Source organism: Ctenocephalides felis, unplaced genomic scaffold (genome assembly GCF_003426905.1).
Source record: "Ctenocephalides felis isolate EL2017-DRISC unplaced genomic scaffold, ASM342690v1 CF-g0.4_SCAFFOLD_01886, whole genome shotgun sequence".
In the NCBI taxonomy this organism is placed as follows: domain Eukaryota; kingdom Metazoa; phylum Arthropoda; class Insecta; order Siphonaptera; family Pulicidae; genus Ctenocephalides; species Ctenocephalides felis.
Window position 1 is genome coordinate 39,731,063 of NW_020538040.1, and position 19,964 is coordinate 39,751,026.

Consider the following 19,964-nt stretch of genomic DNA (forward strand, 5'->3'; position numbering starts at 1 on the left):
TTTACTAATAACTATTTTCTAACGGTCCATTTTGTGAAAATATTCGCCGAACCAAAAAAGCAAATCCTAAAGGATAATCCTTTCACGAATCTTTCACGATCAAAAACTGTTAATATCATTCAAGACTGGACGTGGATCAGGGGTCCCGGTTCGATACCCACATCGAGCAGCCTGTTGTCAGGCAGCAATGACAACAATTTTCACTTGAAAATAGATAGCAATATGTTTCCCAGTGAAAACAGCCCTAATACGGCATTGCTGCACCAATAAAAAGTCATCACTATTACAATAATTGTAATAATAAAATTCGGGACATAGAGATGACAACTGTTTGGGTTGCCATCTATAATAAAACAAACGTAGTTTGTAAGAAATTTATCACGACAGCTCCTAGAACCCATAAGTTCTGATCGCTGTTCAAATAAATTTAAAAAAAATCATTCAAGTCTGCGACACACGAACCCAACAACACAGAAAACTAATAATCATTATATTATACTGGGCCCGTGGGTAAGTGATTAGAGCAATGGGATTTGAATCAGAAGTCTCCCAAGTTCGATATCCGCCTTGGTCTGAATTTAAGCAGGGACATCGATTTTCAATAGGCAATATAGCTAGCGATATGTTTCCACTTCCACGAAAATAGCCCTGGCCTGGCATTGCTGCATCAATAAAAACTATTTATCATAAAAATTCATGCCCCCGGTTTTGGGGTTGTAAAAGTTAAGTCAATCATCAAAATGAATCATAGAACCCTTAATTTGTCAACCCTTAATGACCAAAGCATCTAGTTGAATTAAATTTATCTTTCCAGATCTATCAAGGGATCTTCTAAAACAGTTCATCATATTCGTACGAAATCACGTTATACTCTCTAACTGTTTAAATAAATAGTACAGAACAACACATTCACCAAGAAAAAAATCCACGCCATTGAAAACTGAGTTTAACGATGATTGTGTTATTTTGAATTACATTTTTAAGATCAAAATAAAGGTACTTAGCATTGACTAAACTTTTAATATTTTAAACAACTAAATTTTACTAAATTATTTTAATTAATATGTCATAAGATAATAAATAATTTCTTGTATTAATAATTAAAATATATAATAAAATATTATTTTAATTTTAAGAAATCAATAAGATTATTTTACCACATATAGAATACAAAAAATATTCATAAACAGAAGTGCTAAGTATTTGACTAAAGAAATACATTATTATAATAAAGATTAATCATTTTATAAGTAAAATTTCACCAAATAGAAAGAAGGCTGAGCTCTGGAGAACTGAAAATTTGTATATATACTATTTAATAAAAATAAATGGTTTTAAAAACTTTAAAAATTAAAAAAAAAAATTTAAGGGTGGGCAACCCTTACCACTTACGGTTATGAAAAATATGTCTTAAACGATTTTCAGTCCTATTGAATGTAACTATGAAATTTCATAAAAATCAAGCCGTTTGGGAGTACTATAATCACAAACATCATCTCACAAGAATGTTGAAGAGAAAAAAATGGCAAAAATTTGATTTATTGATTTACATAAATAATACTAATAAATAAGAAAAACTATAAAGAAAAGTAATAATAATTTACCTTACCTTCAATTACCATTGGCCCGCACAGGTTTTCACGTGACAAATGTTATGTTTTGTAGATGTCGTAAAGTCAACTGTGTGAAAATATAAGATAAATTATTGCATTAGTAAATAAGAAAAGAAATACGAATATTTTGTTACATAAGATTAAATACACTGATGTGTTGTGTCCTGTGATTATTGTAGGTCACATCAACCAAATGATGCCATAGATCTCAATGGTAAATATAGATAATTTTTTATTAAAAAGATAATTATATATGCATCAACTGTATAATTATTAATAACTACTTTTTTCAAGTTGTTTTAATTACATTGAAAAATAATATTGGTCGACATTAGCTGTTCTTCTCTATATATTAAAAGTTAAATTTATCTTCATTCACCAAATGAAGATTATTTCATCGTTAAGAAATGTGTTAATGTTGTGGGAAACAAATCTCGATCGCCTTGTTATCATAACGAGAACGGACGCGCCTGTATTAATTTGAAAAATAATTTAGATAAAAATGTAATAATGCATCCGTCGCCTAAAATTTATGATCATCGAACGTTTTGAAATTGACTTTATTCAGTTATAACCGTGATTCATGGTAATTATTATAAATACAAGGCAAAACATTCAAAACGGCATTGTACAATGGGCATATATTCATAGATTTTGGTCATGCACAATTTCTCATAATTATGACTATACAAATTCATATTGAAGAATTAAATATGCAATGAAATCTATAATTATTTCAAAGATATTGTAAGTTGTTTGAACCTCAATATATGCAATTTTAATTTGTCTTCTTTTTAAATCACTTATTCTTTAATTTGGCGAATGATTTATGTTATTAATTTTCATTATGGTTATGTTTAATGTTTAGCCAAGAAAATAACAACAGAATAGAGAATCTACCAGGCCAAACTGTGGCCAAAATATTTATTGAAGACCACGTCGACAAACATTTCAAAAGAAAGCCTGTCCTCAATATTACTAAAAAATTTAAGACTTGTAAGAATAGATCGCTGATAAAACGATTCATAATTCATATCAGAAGATTTTTAGAATTTTTGAAATATTTTCAGGATTGTCAAAAAAAAATTAAATTTGAAATTGAATACGAGATTGCAAAAGATCGTGAAACCAAATTGATGCGATTTCTTAATTCATATTATTTTTAAAAATTACGGTCAACTCCTTCCTTTGCTCCTTCCTAATTATTGATACTATCTAACAGCTGGAATACTATTTAAAATTTTGTAGGCACAAAAGGAGCAAATCAACATGAATCTCATAATGCCCGCTCATAATTTTTACAAAATGTAGAAATTATAATTAAAGTGCAATAGCTCGGCTAATTTTCATATAAAAATTTATTTATCGAAATGAAGTTTAGCTGATATACGTATATGGATAGACAGACAGACTCTTGAACGTTTCATGGAACGTGCAACAATCTGCATGCGAACACAATCTTTTTTAGCAAAAATAAATTTCTTTTTTACATTTTTTTAGCCTTGTATGTGAAACAATCTCCTAAAAAAAATCACGAAATCTCGAATTCCACTTTTGTCAAATCAAAGTAAATTTCATCATCATTTACACCTAAATTTAACCCTTTTGCTGCGAATTTGATCCACCCAAGTATTTTTTACGTAACATATTTTAAAATGTAAGATACCAATCATTATAAAAAAAAACACATTTAAAAGTTAAAAATAACACTTTGGAGAAACTTAAATATTAAACTAGTGGGGTGGGTGGCATCGTGCCTTAAGGCAAATTGCTGGAACTTCCCGTACCGTAACGAAATATTCGAGGAATACTTAGCTCCTCGAAATGGCTGGGCCTACCTTTGCCAAAAACTAATAAACACTTCTCCCAATCATTACTAATTGAATGCTTTTTAGATCATTCAAATCGGATGCTCCGTTCTCTCAAAAAGTCGATTTCTATTTTCTGCACTCTTTGCTACGTATCCACGAAACGGCTGGACCTGCCTTTGCCAAAAACTAATCAGCTCTTTTCCCTATCGATAGGAATCGAATGTTTTTTAAACCATTCAAATCGGTTGATTCGAGCGCCCGAAAACGTGACTGGAAATTTGTATCCATACATACATACGCACACGCACACACACACACACACACACATCCATTTTTTCTGAGGTATGCCAAAATGTTCAGAAACCTTCAAAACGTCGATAAATGTAAAAATTTTCAATTCCGATTTTCGGCCCATTACAATAACTTACCCTACGGGAAGTTAAAAATAGTAAATTAGAATTCTCTATAATTTAACTCAAAATAAAGAATCTTGAAGCCAAGTAAGTGTTGACTTGGCTTCACTCGGTGTCGTGTATAGACGACACTCGTACACATCTTCAAGTGGATGTCGCCCATAAGGCGGCGCTAAAGACAATTTTCTAAACTAAAAAAACATACAACTCTTATAATTTTACGTTATCATAAAATAAAATAGTAGTTATGGTTATTATACAAGAGTAATTTAAAAGACTAATTAAGATATTTCATATATATCTGATATAATGAATAAAAATCATGAAGTTGAAAATTTTAAATCAATTTTATTGATAATTCTTTTATAAATATATATCTAAATCAGAGACATATTACAGAAACTTCTTTAAAATAAATACATTTAATATTTGATATAATAGTTGGTAATGTGAGCTTTTAAATTATACCAATATCTGAATCACATTATCAATTACAAGTATTGAATCACGCACAGCTATTCTTATCACATGAATAATGCAGAAAAATGATTAAAAATTAATCAAGAGAAAAATACATATAATTTCATGGAATCACAATTATTGAATCAATATCTTAACACTAACATAAAAACGTATATATTATTAAAATAATTATAAACTAGAATGTATATAGAAGCCGTCTGCAGCCAATTTTTTATTTTTTTTTCTGTTAAAAATCCAAGGTAATATAACTTTTTCATTATCAATTTATATACATATTTTATTAATTATCACAAAAGTACAACAGTACATCCTTCTGACAGTCGCAATTAAAGTTATTAGCTTCGGCTCGATGCATTTTTCTAATCATTAAATATTAAACACATCCATTCTTGCTTCATTAATCAAAACAGCCTTTGAATCTGTGTATCTCTCTCATCGGTCGTTTATAATAATTTATACTATTGCATTAGAAAACACGGACAATAATTTTATTATTGATTCTTAAAGGTCAAGGGACCCGCGCAACGAATCGGTATTGAGTTATTACGTATATGCATTTTATTACTCACACAACAATTAATGTTTTTTAAAAAGTGGTGATTGATTTCAATTCCAATTAACGTTCATTCATGGGAAATTTTAAAGCATTTTTCAAGGTTTGCGACGTCCGGTTAAATTGTATTCATATTAGTAAGAGTTCTTATTAGCTAATGCTTTTCCTTCGAAGAAAGGTCGCTCGAGAAGAATATGATGCGCCGAAATAATACATCTCAGAAATACCGAATAGCATTATGAAATATTATTAAAGAAACAATTATACAAATTCTAAGAGGTCGATTATCCAGATGTGGCTGTCAGTTGTAAATTCATTAAATATTTTATTTTAGCAAGCGGGTTATGATATAACCAATATTGTAAATTAATTCGAATTAATTAACCTTTCACCCCTAATATAAACATTCTCCGAAAAATCTAAATTTAACAACCGATTATACTTATTTTCAAATACTAAATTTAGAAACAAATAAATATAATTTTATTGTATTATAAATCTTGCGATTGCTTATGATCTATCACTGGAATTAATATCATTTGTGAGATTTTTAATCATTTCATCATCTTCAAGCAAAATCCAAACTATATATAAAAAGGGACTTTTAGTTCAGAAATTTAACAATCATAATTAATAATAGTTATCCAGAGATTTATACAGAAAAATAAAACAATAAAAATTATATGTACAAACATATGCTAAAAATTTTCGTGTTGTAGTCATACAAAGGAGTTTAAAAACTGGCACAGGTACGTCAACAATTAAATTAAAAACATAATTTGACAATATTTTCATTGTGTTATTTTTATCTTATCTAAAATGTTCACTGGTGTCACAGTATAAGAAATAATAGTTTGTACAATGATATATAATCAATTATTTTACTAAACAAATTAATTTATTTTACTCTGAGCTACCAAATAGATGTTGTGAAGGATGGCATCCACCAATAAAATAATTTCAATACTTTATTTAAGCTGCCTGATAACTATTATTTCGGTTTTAATTATAAAAAATGCAAATAGATATGTAAAAGCATATGAGAAAATCTAATTTAATTAAAGTAATACTGAAATGAGCTACCGGTTTAAAAGTTATTTAGTAGATTCAAAATAAAATAACGTTATTAAAATATAACGAAACATTGTACTGATGAGCATAAAAATTATGAAAGATAACATTATGCATAAGGAGTTGAACAAACATTATTAACAAAATAACATAAATGCAACTTCCATAACGTTATCATTTATTTTAAAGTTCATTTTAGCAACTACGTCTGGGGTAAGAGGATAGGAATAATTAGGTCCTCCATGTTGGGAAGTACTAAATTTTTAACAATTTCTTGACAAATTTTTTTCTCTATCCAGTTCGTCACGTACGTGAAATTTACATTTCTCTCACCGAATGCTGGATGAACAGTCAGCCAAATGCGTGGGGGTTTCCGAAAACTACGATAAAAAAAATCTTAAAAATCGAATAGAATCCTGATTTTTATGATCAATATAAAATTTTAAAACAAATTTAAAAGAATTCTATAATATTGTGTTACTTGTAACATATTAATTTTTTTTGTTTGTTTTTCATTTCAGTTGTAAATGTAGACGAATGTTGAATGACCGTTTAAGTGATATTCAACTCATAAATGCATGTTTGTATGTATGCATGTATAATATAAATAATTGCGCTAATTTCTATTTATGTAATTAACCGTTCCTATTTCCTGTTTTGAGTGGCATGTAAAAACAGTATGAGTAAAGTTTTATAATTCTTATAATTATATTTATATTATACTTACATTAGTAACATCATTACATTATTCGAAAATGCACATTAAATTTGCAGAAGAGCAAACAAATAACACAAAAAAATTAAAATGAAAAGCATACAAATATACACCTGTTAAATTTATAAGAAACTTAATTTGTAAATAGATATTTACTCTGAAAATTGCCCAAAAAGACTTTATATATAAATATTAAGACAAAATTAATTTAAGATTTTTTTATATTAGTCATAGACGGAAATGAATGACTTTTTATTGACAACAATAGAAATAGCAGGCTGTATTAAAATGTAATATTCTGTATACTTGTGAATTAGCCTCCATCAAATGCATAAAAAAAATATTGATTTAAATAAGAATAGAAATAAAGTTTATAAAATCAGATGTTCCTAAGCGTATGAATAAAAAAAATATTTTTAATTTACTGTTACTACGTAATTAAATAATACAAAAAGTGTGTTTGTGAAAGCATTATTTATAAATAATATTAATTTCTCAATTTATTTTTTTTTATTTTTTTTTCAAAAATTTCAAAATTTATAAATATGTAAGTAAATATGAAAATTAATAAATACTCACCCAAACCACAATCTATCCGAAGGCGGATTTGGAATATTCAGAACTAATTCCCCAATTAGTCCACGAAAATCTACTTGTAAACGTAACTGACTATTGCTTACAGCAACTAAAGCCTTTTTCACGAATTTATTTTCTGTTGCCTGTAATTTTTTTAAAAAAAAAAAAATGAGTTTTATAAAATAAGTTATAAAAGAACAATGTATAGTAGAATGTCACTAATCCGACACCTCCACTAATTCAACACCCTCGCAACCAAAGCCCTCGGCATTTCTTTTTTAAATTTTTTTGCTATTTCTAATATTGTATATTAAAAATTATGACTTTTCCATTATAATCCAGTAATCTGACCCCTCTAGTTTATATATATATATATATATATATATATATATATATTAACAAAGTCTAATAATATATATATATATATATATATATATATATATATATATTGTTTCACATTGTGACATATACTTGAAATGTTAATTTGCAGCCAATCGTCAAAATAAAAGAACAATAAATAATAATGTATTTATATGTTTCGACACGGTATGTTATTAAACTATAAAAGAAAATTACTGAACATACCGTGTCATAACATATAAATAAATAGATCATTATTTATTGTTCTTTTACTTCAACGATTGGATGCAAATTAACATTTCTATATAAAAACTTGATCAAATATTCATCATACGAAAAACTTTAGTACATTTATTCATTACAAATAGCTTAAAAATTCAACAATAATAATACTTAATTTTGACTTGCCTGTTGGAAAAACTTTGAGGCAGCAACTTGATCAACAACTTTTAAAAAGCTTTTGTTATTTTGCTTTCTGGGTGTTGGGGATATAGAACCTAATGAAAATCTAATAACAAAAAAAAAAATGTAAACTCTTTTCCAGTAATAGAAGTAATACAAACAATATTTACGTTTTATCTGAATTTGTATCTTGAACTTGATCATCAGATGTTGAACTATCTGCACTATCTTCTAGATCACTATTGTAAATTGCAGATGCTTTCTGATTTTGAAACTATTGAATAAACATATAAAACAATTAAAAATATATAATAAATAATAACCAAACTCTAATCAATTTTATGTTACTTTAGAACTTTGACATGGATCATTAGTATCCACAGTGTCTGCTGCATTAATTTTTTTTAACTTCATGAGATTTAATTTTGTAGATAAGACTAGAGTGACTAGACCTTCATACGTGACATCTAAATCAACCCATAAACCTCTTTCATTCATAACGGGCTTAGAAGCACGGTGTATCTTTGGTGGTGTTTCGCCTAAACTAAGTTCTGAACATTCCAGCTCATCTATATAATAAGGCAACTAAAAAAAAAACACAATCATTAGAAATTTATATTTTGCCTAATATGAACTAAATATAGATATATGAAATCAAATAATCAAATTCAATGTTATGTATCCAAACTGCATTTAATTAAGGAAGATTCAATTATTTCAATATAATAATATTCACAGATTCATATTTGTTCAATCTGTAAAACATAATTAATTTGAAAATACTTCTAAATATTTGATACCTTAATTGTAGAAAGTTTTTTTTGGATTCGTTCTTGAATCTTCATAATCCACCCAGGATCATTTAAAATACCCAAAAGCACTCTTCCAGCTAATACATTAAACCAGAGAACATCTTTAGATATCGATAGATTAAAATCTCTGCTAATTTCACTTGTATCATCTTTATGGTCTCCCTAAAATCAAAATATCGTAAATATTAAGGCTGCAGATAATAATTTTAATGCATGAATTATGACATCATAACATATAAACAAAATGGAACTTTTATATGTAATTATAAATATAAATCTAGAATTGGAAGATAATTTTCTTAAAATAATTTACAAATATAAGAATAAGTTCTTATTACCTTGCAATTCTAGATTATCATTAAATTATATGCAATTAAATAAATTATTATATTATTAAATAAATATTCTAATCTTATCAATTAGAATCTCACATGTAGAAAATAACCCATGTATTTCAAATATTGTTGGTCACCCATTAGAGATACATTGTTTTTGGATGCATCTTCTGCTATAACATTCTCAAAGTCACCAGATTTACTATTTGTAGATATAGAATCCACATCACTGGTTCCGATATTGTTATTTTGACTACTTTCTTTCTTTTCTATTTGCTTTGTTTCATCTTGGCTTGACTCACTTCCTGATGCTCGATCATCTGAACACTAAAGAGAGCACAAATACTATGACTAAGCAGTGGTATTGGTAAATCTAATAGCAGCAATTAAATATGGTAAATATAAGCAAGGTTTTCTCATTATGGTTGCACAAAATAAAGTTGAAAATTTTTCAATGAAATTAATTAACAACTTTTTTACAAATCAGCCAAAAATTTTACAAACAATCCATAATTATTAATTTATTAACTACTAGTACAAGTTTAAAATATTAGAAGCAAATAACTTGATTGATATTAACAGTATGAACGTCTTATTTTTTAGTAAAGGCTAAAATTAGTGCAAAAAACGAGTATTTGATAGGTGTACATAATTTGTAGATATGTTTGAAAATGCATATGCATAAAATGCACTTTTTTCATAAATTTGTTATTTTCATAATTTATTTAAATTCTGATCAGACTAGATAAACTTTTCAGAACATGAATTTAAATTTGAATATATGCATACTTTTTGACACAAATAAATTAATGTATACATATCTTATTATATGTCTTGATCTCAAATATTAAATACAATAACAATTTACCTTGACATTTGATTCCTTATCATTATTTTTCACAGAAAGTAATTTTATTGTGGAGAGTATTCGCAAATACCTGAAAAGAAAATAATTCATTAAAATTTAATAAATCACATTTTCAATGCTATTGATAAAGCATTAGTGATAAAGATGAAAACATTTCTAGTTACAAACCAGTCATATTTCTCTCGATTGGCACGAGCAAATAACAACAGCCTTTGTCTATCTTCTTTTAAATGTGAATTATCTGAATTGGTTTCTATATCTTCACCCTATTGAAAATAATAAAATGTGAAAAACATACAATAAAAATACAAAAACTAATTCTATTTAACTCACTAAAGATGACACTGAATTTCTAGCACATGTATTTTCTTCATAATCTTCAACATCCTATAATTGAAAGAATAGTTGAATAAGTTAATTTAGTTATTTTCTAATAAAAATCTTAATTATTCATTATAAATTATTACTTTAAATTCATCTTCTTGTGTGTTATCATGAAAGGTATTAGTTGTTGTAGAATCACTGCAGTCATCTGCAACAATAGAATAAATTTTATAAAACAGATCTTTTAACATAAATTAAAATCTTGTTCTACCTTTCTCTAAATTAGTTATAGTATTATCCAATGAAAAATCTTCGTTAGTAAAAACATCATCATTCTTTACAGTTGTGTTCTCAATTTCTATACATATAGGATATTTTTTGCTCCAATGTCTGAAAGCATATATTTTTGTTGATATTTAACAAAACTTAGTATGGGATATATATATATATATATATATATATATATATATATACATACATATATATACATACCGAATTTTTGCTAGCCCATCAGGAAGAAGAGACACTTTCGCATTATTTAAATTATAAACTACACTTGATGTTATGTTTAACTTCAATTCAGGCTCATTATAAGTTGTTCGTCTAGCTACATGATTTTTAGTGTAATATACAATCAAATGTTTACCTAAAAATCGCAATTAATAAAGTTTTGTGGAAACTGAGAAAGATGCTGCATTATTTGTGATAGTTACCTTTGATCTTTACATATACTGGAATAGTATCTGATAAATGGTAGGTTTCTGGGTCGTAAGAAAAGTGAGGATATAGATTAATCCAACCCTTTAAATTTGAACAAAAATAATATAAATAATGATATGAAAAATTTAATTCTAAACAATAAATGATAACAAAGCATAAACATAATTGTAGAATAATTTCTGAACAGAAAATATTTTTTTATGTTTTATCATAAACAAATAAAATGATTATGATATGAAGTTGAATTTATTTATTGTATTTATCATAGATTAAAGTTTAGTGACTGATAATCTCAAAATTTACTTAAAATATGTTTGTAGTTTTAAAACTACAAAATATTACTTAAATATTATGTTTAAGCGTTATAACAACTCATTCATAAGTTGATTAGATTTTATTAATTTGCAAAGTATTTTAGTAAATAAACAGTATATTTGAAATATGATCTATACTGAAATAGAGGCATGATACAAAAATACAAACCTCATATGTTTTTGGCACTTGATATTCTTCAACTGAAGGAACTTCCAGAATGTTCATTTCATTATATTTTGGCAAAATAAATTCAGTCTTCTCAGGACCACTTCCTTGTATATAAAGTTTCTTTTTAATGAAATCTATAACTTTTTTGAAAATCATATTCGTACAAATAGGAATCATTATACCAATGATTAATGTAATAAAATATAATGGAGCACCAAAAAATGCACTAATAATTATCAAAGATAATAATATCATAAGAAAAATACTGGTATAATTCCATGAATATTGAGTTCTTGAATTATTTACTACACTAGAATGGTTTGAAGAAATATTTGAAATTAAATTTGTTGATGCAGTTTGACCTAAAATGGGATGAATTTCATCCAATGCATCGATTGCTGGTTCAATATCCTCTGGTTCATCATCATCATCACTTTTTGATTCTTTTCTGTTTAACACAACATTTATATTATCATCTGATTTGTCTTGAGACGGCTGTAACTTCTCTGGGAAGATAGTTTGAACGGAGTTCTCATCATCACTACCAGAATGATTTGTTGCATTTTTAAATGATACAGCTGGACTCTGTATAACTTCATTCTTATGAATTAGCTTTTTAAATCTCTTTCGAAATAAACTTTCTGAATAAGATTTATTCTGTGGTGAAGTTCTACCCTGATCCCAACTTGTCGACTCAATCTGCTTTGAAAAATATTCTTTGAGTGCAGATCTCTTTTTCTTCTGTTTGTGGGTCTTAGATGAATCTGAGGCATCTGAATGAAGTGATACCTCAGAATCATCTGAATCATTTGGAGATTGGAAAGACATTTGTTGCGCTAAAATAAATCAACACAAACTATTTTATGTGAACATAACACACTTTAAACTAAAACGCGAAACACGATAAGAAAAACTATATCTACATCAAATAATGATTCATGCTTTGCTGTCAAAACAATGTCTAGATAATGTTAATAACAAACACAAATATTTATCAGCATAATTATTTATAAGTTTCGATTGACAGTTGTCATGTCAAATATAATTTTTAGTATAAATCGTTGGTATTCAAAATTCAACGTTTACAACATAAGCTGTAGTTACTAAAATCTTATGTAGATTTATATTTTAAATTCACACGTAAAATTAAAAATGAAAGCAATAAAAATTTCAAATTTGAGATGCAGGTACTATTCACGCTATTCACATTTTGGCCAAATATGATCTGTCAAATTGACAGCTTAACTCAATTTATTATTATGTAGTTGGTAAACTTCGCGCTAAACATCAAAATTATTATACACATTATTTTGGTAACGTCAATTGATGAAAATATTTGATTTTAGACATTTCGTTGATCAAAGAAATTTTTATTATGGTGCGCACAAGAGGTGGACCTACTAAAGGTATATGCTCAAAATTTATATGTGCTATGTTTATTAATTGCCGATATTATAGCTTGTAATCATAAAAATATTTGTGCCATTCAGTAAGTGCCGGTAAGGCCCCAGGTAAAAGTAGCAGGACGGTCGCAGTGGTTTCAGTAGGAGAATCAAGAGGTGGTTCTTCTGGTGAGTAGTAATGTTTGTGATAGAATGTTATAATACTACAAAATTATATATTTTTGTATTTCCTGTGAAAAGGCTCAAAACTTAATCAATCTTTTGGCAATTCATATCATCCCCGTGAAACACCTAGTTGGCAAAAGCCTATAAATAGTTTTTTCCAAAATGGAGGAAAACCAAACGTAGATAATAATTCATTAATGACAAAACTTGAAGAAGACAAGGAAAATGTACCTGGCTGTTCAGCTCAAACTATGAAAGATGAAGCAGAAGCAACAGACAGCATAAATGAAAAGTCCGATTTATAAAAACAAATTCCAAACTAAATTATAAAATAAATACTAATTGCGATATAGGGTCATACTTATAAGCTTTTATTTGGTAACAAAATATTTTATAGCTCAAGAAATTTAATGGAATGCATTTAATGCATATAACTTTAGCTATTAGTTCTTTTTTAAATATAGTTTTTTAAACAAAATGTATAAATATTGAATGTATGTGTGAAACAACAAATGTAAGGATTTTGCAGAAAGGATTATATTCATATGTAATTAATTTTTCTTAAACGTGTTATATAAAGTTTCTAGATTGAAATCAATTATTGTTGGAATCTGTTAATAAATCCTACTATGAATGCATTGTATTTGAAATTTAATATGATTTATAATAAATCATTTAAGTGAATAGTTCTATGTGAGAATAATGTGCAGTATGTTTGCTGAAGTGTACAATAATAGAATAATAATATTACAAGTATGAAAAAGATATTTTAATATTCATCTTACTTTTGTTTGTTAATGTTCTAAAAGTTGTTTCTAATAAATAAATTGTAATAATGTACATGCCTCTTTATTTAAAACAATACTACTATTCTAACCAAAATTACGCTATACAGTATTCTTCACTTGATTCTATTTGACCCACTTTCCATGGGCCAAAATTCTTGGGTGTTTGTTTCTTCAACTTTGTTTCTAGGCAAAGTATGAATAAAATATTATATATATAAATAAAATAGATATATATATATATAGTTGTCGATAGACATTCGCATAATCAAATGTATGAAAAATGTGTATGTATTTATTAGAAATAACAAATGCATACATAGATATTAGAAATCAACACATTCTTATGTATGTATATACATATACTAAACTGCAGCATTAATTATGCAAAAATTCGAATTGTAGGTATATATACAGTAGGCCCTCGCTTTACACGGCACTCTGGGTACACGGTTCCCATACTACACGGAGCAAAAATCCGACATCCCTCCGACTACACGGACTTCTTATTACACGGTATTTGGTCAACAGCCCATAAGTTCGTTGTGCAAAAGGGTATTGATGTAAATTTTGTTATCGACTTTTATCTTTTAGACATGCCTGATTGTATAATAGTCGCCTAAGAACACGTTTGAGCTGACTACTGCGTCGCGCCAATTTTTGAATAAGGTGTCAATGTCCTACATGTCATTTCGTCCGTATTTCTCCTACTTCAAGTTGTATTTCTTGGTCTCCATACAACGCGATAAAAATGATGCGATTTGTACCAACTGGTGCGTCCACACCTAACGAACGAACATAAAAGAACGAACCAGAACGAACGGCAACAGCATAGTGTGGACGCCACGACGATCACGAACGAACATAAACAAACATGGCGAGCAATGTTCCGCAACTTGTCGGTACATCAAAGGGAATTGTTCGTTCATGTTTGAACTCGTATGTGCAGTGTGGACGTCTCAACGAACGCAAACGAACATTTTTGTTTTAATAATTTTAATAATTTAATAATAATTTTTTAATAATTTAATAATAATGTTAATAATTTAATAATATTTACTTTTAATTATTGTGTACAGTTTGAAAATTTTAATAATATTTACTTTTAATTATTGTGTACAGTTTGAAAATTTTGAATAAATTATGGAATGGTCAAATGACGTAATTTCATCATTCATAAATGAAATAGAAAAGTTTCCTATAATATGGGAGACTAAAGACCCTTTTTATAAAAATATTAGAAAAAAAAAACGATGCTTGGGAAAGTGTAGGCAAAACATTTGGGATGTCAGAAGCTGCAGTAAAGAAGTAATTGCAGTCTTTACAAGTAAATATTAAACTTGCTATCATACATAGACATTCAACATATATGTTGAGGATGAGAGTATGAAAATTGAGTATAGTTAGCTCAAGTCTGAAATGTTCAGCTTGCTCCGAATATGAATGCTGAGGAAAGAAAACGACTCAAAATATAAATATTAAATACAAAAACTGAGTGAAATTAATTGAATAATTTATTTACAGTATATTTACAAAATATACACGAACAAAAATCACACAAAAACCAGTGAAAATGCCGTATGATTAAAGCTTATATCCATATAAATAATAAAACTGACATTTCACGGAACATCTACGAACAACGAAAATTCAAGCGCTAACTGCTTTTAAGCGCTTGTTCAAGTTCGTTTGGAATTTTTCGCGTTCGTTCGTGTTCCTGTTCGTTCTTCTTTGTATTTTCTTGTTCGACATGTTCGTTCGTGTTCGTTCGTTAGGTGTGGACGCACCTTAAGCGCTTGTTCAAGTTCGTTTGGAATTTTTCGCGTTCGTTCGTGTTCCTGTTCGTTCTTCTTTGTATTTTCTTGTTCGACATGTTCGTTCGTGTTCGTTCGTTAGGTGTGGACGCACCTTGAGTCTCTCATAGCACGGTGTCCATACTGCACTAGGTAAAGGTGCGTCCACACCTAACGAACGAACACGAACGAACATAAAAGAACGTACCAGAACGAACGGCAACAGCATAGTGTGGACGCCACGACGATCACGAACGAACATAAACAAACATGGCGAGCAATGTTCCGCAACTTGTCGGTACATCAAAGGAAATTGTTCGTTCATGTTTGAACTCGTATGTGCAGTGTGGATGCTACCATGAATGTAGACAAACATTTTTCTTTTTTGATGTAAAAATGTGCAGTCCTGCATTAGTTTTTGTAGTGTTTATAATAAGATATTGATGTTATTGACAAATTTTGTAAATTTGATGACTTTAAATAATTTTGCTCTTTCTCGCCACTTTAAATAATAAATCTGACGTTTCACGGTACATCCTCGAACAAAAAGATTCAAGCCCTCACTGCTTTGAGGCGTTTGTTTGGAATTTTTTGCGTTCGTTCGTGTTCCTGTTCGTTCTTCTTTGTATTTTTTTGTTCGACATGTTCGTTCGTGTTCGTTCGTTAGGTGTGGACGCACCTTAAGGTTCCATAGAACGCACTACGAATTAGCCTGAATTGTATGTTAAATACGAGTTTCTTATAGCACGGTTCCTATACTGCACGGTACGCACTTGCCGCGTAAAGCGAGGGTTTACTGTACATATAAATTGGTCGCCGGATAAACGAGTTTGTACTATATATAACTTTTTCAAAAAAAAACGGCCCCGCCGATGTTTTTCAAAAACTAATCAGCACTATATCGAATGTATTTTTAATTTTTAAAATCGGTTAAAAATGTTTTCAACTGGAAACTACAGCTTATAATTAACGTATTTTAAATGAAAATAAAATTTGTTCCTAAGTACTTTTAAAAAAAAATTGTTCAAGTGATTTGAAAAGCAGCCTATTTGAACATGGTTTATCGGTTGAGGGAAACGATATCGTGTATCAGTAGCGTGACCTGATGCTTAACCTAAATTGACAGCTCAAATTATTGTTGTTATTAAGATGGTGCTAATGTGGATTATTTTTATTAAGTTTGCAGCCCTTCTTGTTTGATTGCACAAAGCTGTCATAAAGTCATCAAAGTTTGTACTGAATGAATTTCGGTGACGTGTAAGAGGATTGACATTTGTATAAAATATTTAAATATGAGTTCTTTTAAAAGAGATAAAAAAGAAGAAAGAAGATGGTTGGCAGTCCTATTATTTTGTTCATTTTATATGCATTCTTCTATTTCTATAATTTTTGAGGGGAGGTAATCCGTTTCAAAATATTGAAAAAACTACAGTTTTGCAGGAGGCTAGAACTTTTAATGATACCCCAGTAAATCCAAGAAATGTACCCATATTCTTACACAAATCTTATATTTATTAAATCAGGTATTCGTTTCATTCTAATTCATTATTCCAAATTGTTCAAAAAATAAAATATTCACAAAATTATTTATAATTTTCAGGGAGAGCAATTGGGAGCTACAGAAGCTACAGAAACATTTTTTGCAATGACTAAACTTTTCCAGTCTCGTGATGTAGTCTTGAGAAGAATGGTATATCTTGGGATAAAGGTGCTCAAAATATTAAATGTGTATTGCTTATAACCATACAAAAATTGAGACAATTACATATTAATTTTAAATTTAATAGGAGCTCAGTACATTAGCTGATGATGTCATTATTGTAACAAGTTCTTTAACCAAAGATATGACTGGTAAAGAAGATTTATATAGAGCTGCAGCAATTAGAGCCTTATGTAGTATAACCGATGTAAGTATTTGTCATCGAAACATTTAACCCGTGTACACTATCACTGTCATGATCACAAATATCAGTTTTTTTTAATTAAACACATGTTATTGGTTGTAATATTATACAAATGTTCTATACTTGATTCATGGAAATAAAAGTGATTCAGGTTGATGATAGATCTTGTAATTTAATGCATTTTAATTGTGTAAATCTGATCATAATGTTATTCTTAATGATTATTTATTGATTCATTAGCCACTCTAAATTTTATATTATAGAGTGAGTGATTCAATAAAATAATATTGCAATATTTGGATGATTTTGTTAACTTTGTTTTACTCATTGTATAACCAATAAGAGCATCTTTTATCTTTATAAAAATAATTTGATTATATTACAACTCTATAACATTTAGTTTTATCATGCTTATTGAAAGTGCTATACTCTTTAAATAAATATTTTTCAAATATTTTAGGGTATGATGTTGCAATCAATTGAGCGTTACATGAAACAATGTATTGTAGACCGTAATCCAGCTGTTAGTAGTGCAGCTTTAGTTAGTTCTTTTGCACTTGGCCCAAATCATCAGCTTGGAGAAGTTGTGAAAAGATGGGCCAATGAAGTTCAAGAGGCATGAACAGTGATAAGTAATTTTATACATACAGTCATGTGTGCATATTATCCTCATATATATTAAGAACTTTATAATTCTATTAGCATTATGGTACAATATCACGCTTTGGGCCTTCTATATCACATAAGAAAAACAGATCGCCTTGCCGTTTCAAAATTAGTTGGAAAACTTACAAGATCCTCTATGAAGTCTCCATATGCCGTTTGTATGTTGGTAAGTTCTTTTTTAATTTGATTTTCAATATAATTTGTATATATAATAAAATGTATTTTGTTTGTTACAAGATTACAATTATTTTCAGATACGTATTGCTTGCAAATTACTTGAGGAAGAGGTGGTACAAATAATGATTCTCCATTACTTAATTGTCAAGCATGCCTTAGACATAAAAGTGAGATGGTAATTTATGAAGCAGCTCATGCAATTGTGAATTTACAAAGGTATAATATTATCTAAAAAATGCTTTTAAATAATTTTCAAGTTTATTTGTAACTATTATGTTGTTCTTCAAATTCAATGCAATATCTTTTAAAATTATGACTTCATATTACTTAAAATCGTGCAATTACTATGCAGATTATACATATTTTTCAATATAGAGACTAATTTTATATATTTATTTATAGAACAAAGTGCACATGGTTGGCACCCGCTGTAAGCATATTACAAAATTTTGTAGTTCACCAAAACCGACATTAAGATTTGCTGCAGTAAGAACATTGAACAAGGTGTTACATTTCAAACTTAACAAACTCAACCATGTATTTAAGTTGCAGTTAAAATTTTAACTTATTAATGGTTTGTTATAGGTGGCAATGACTCACCCAGCTGCTGTAACAGCTTGTAATTTAGATCTAGAGGGTCTAATTACTGATCCCAATCGTTCAGTTGCTACTCTCGCAATAACAACTTTGCTTAAAACTGGTGCTGAATCATCCTAGACAGACTTATGAAACAGATTGCTACATTTGTTTCCGAAATAAGTGATGATTCAAAATTGTGGTTGTTCAAGCTATTAGATCTCTCTGCATAAAATTCCCAAGAAAGCATGCCGTTTTGATGAATTTTCTAAGGCAATGTTGAGATGAGATTGAAGGTTACATTATTATCTAAATACATTTTCCTCTGATATATTTTTTCATGTTAAAATACTTATAGGCGGTTTGGTTTGGAATACAAAGTCTTCTATTGCTGACACTCTCATCACAATAATTGAAGAAAATCCTGAAGCAAAAAGAAACTGGATTAGCACATTTATGTGAATTTATAGAAGATTGTGAACATACTTCCTTGCTGTTAGAATTTTGCATTTACTTGGAAAGGAGGGACCCAGATCAAAACAGCCATCAAGGTGACCAAAAATATATTATATGGAAAAAATAAAAACTGGCTTGTAATGATGAAAATGAAAATATGATTTTTTTTAACAGATATATTAGATTCATATACAATCGGGTTATTTTAGAAAATGCACACTGTTAGAGCTGCAGCAGTTGCTGCAATGGCTCAATTTGGTGCTCTTTGTCCTGATCTATTGCCTAATATACAGGTATAAATAAAGTTGATTGCTAAGTAGCAATAATCAGTTTTATGTGGAAAATTGTTTCTGAAGCATGTCAGGTTTCTGCCAAAAAGAAAAAACACTAATTAATTATGCACTTAGATAGCACATGAAACTAAAATGGGTTAAGAAACTAATCATGTTTTATATTAATTATTGGATTATTAATACTGGGAATATTTCTGGGAAAAAATG

The 19,964-nt window shown here is 28.5% G+C and overlaps 2 protein-coding genes and 1 pseudogene across 2 annotated transcripts; 2 read left to right on the forward strand and 1 right to left on the reverse strand.

Annotated features, from left to right (window-relative positions):
• Nucleotides 1-5,960: 5,960 nt before the first annotated feature.
• LOC113374943 (testis-expressed protein 2-like) lies at nt 5,961-12,367 on the reverse strand. Its single transcript, XM_026614901.1, has 15 exons — nt 11,540-12,367; nt 11,050-11,137; nt 10,829-10,982; nt 10,608-10,726; nt 10,480-10,544; nt 10,346-10,399; nt 10,181-10,278; nt 10,013-10,082; nt 9,241-9,471; nt 8,798-8,971; nt 8,346-8,582; nt 8,168-8,271; nt 8,004-8,103; nt 7,239-7,378; nt 5,961-6,324 (listed from the first exon to the last, which is right to left on the reverse strand). The coding sequence occupies exons 1-15, from the start codon at nt 12,365-12,367 to the stop codon at nt 6,147-6,149; spliced, it is 2,640 nt and encodes an 879-aa protein (XP_026470686.1). The 3' UTR covers nt 5,961-6,146.
• A 417-nt stretch (nt 12,368-12,784) lies between these two features.
• On the forward strand, nt 12,785-13,611 carry LOC113378238. Its single transcript, XM_026618765.1, has 3 exons — nt 12,785-12,945; nt 13,030-13,110; nt 13,183-13,611. The coding sequence occupies exons 1-3, from the start codon at nt 12,915-12,917 to the stop codon at nt 13,410-13,412; spliced, it is 342 nt and encodes a 113-aa protein (XP_026474550.1). The 5' UTR covers nt 12,785-12,914; the 3' UTR covers nt 13,413-13,611.
• A 3,366-nt stretch (nt 13,612-16,977) lies between these two features.
• On the forward strand, nt 16,978-19,763 carry LOC113378459 (annotated as a pseudogene).
• Nucleotides 19,764-19,964: the final 201 nt, after the last annotated feature.

Excerpts from the sequence above, each read along its gene's own strand:
- LOC113374943 (XM_026614901.1), bottom strand. The coding sequence starts at position 12,367 with ATGTCTTTCCAATCTCCAAATGATTCAGATGATTCTGAGGTATCACTT. Across the intron at positions 8,583-8,797 it reads AAAAACTTTCTACAATTAAG|TTGCCTTATTATATAGATGA; the intron begins GTATCAAATATT and ends TTTTTTTTTTAG. Across the intron at positions 7,379-8,003 it reads CCTCAAAGTTTTTCCAACAG|GCAACAGAAAATAAATTCGT; the intron begins GCAAGTCAAAAT and ends AAAAAATTACAG.
- LOC113378238 (XM_026618765.1), top strand. The coding sequence starts at position 12,915 with ATGGTGCGCACAAGAGGTGGACCTACTAAAG. Across the intron at positions 12,946-13,029 it reads AAGAGGTGGACCTACTAAAG|TAAGTGCCGGTAAGGCCCCA; the intron begins GTATATGCTCAA and ends TGTGCCATTCAG. Across the intron at positions 13,111-13,182 it reads ATCAAGAGGTGGTTCTTCTG|GCTCAAAACTTAATCAATCT; the intron begins GTGAGTAGTAAT and ends TCCTGTGAAAAG.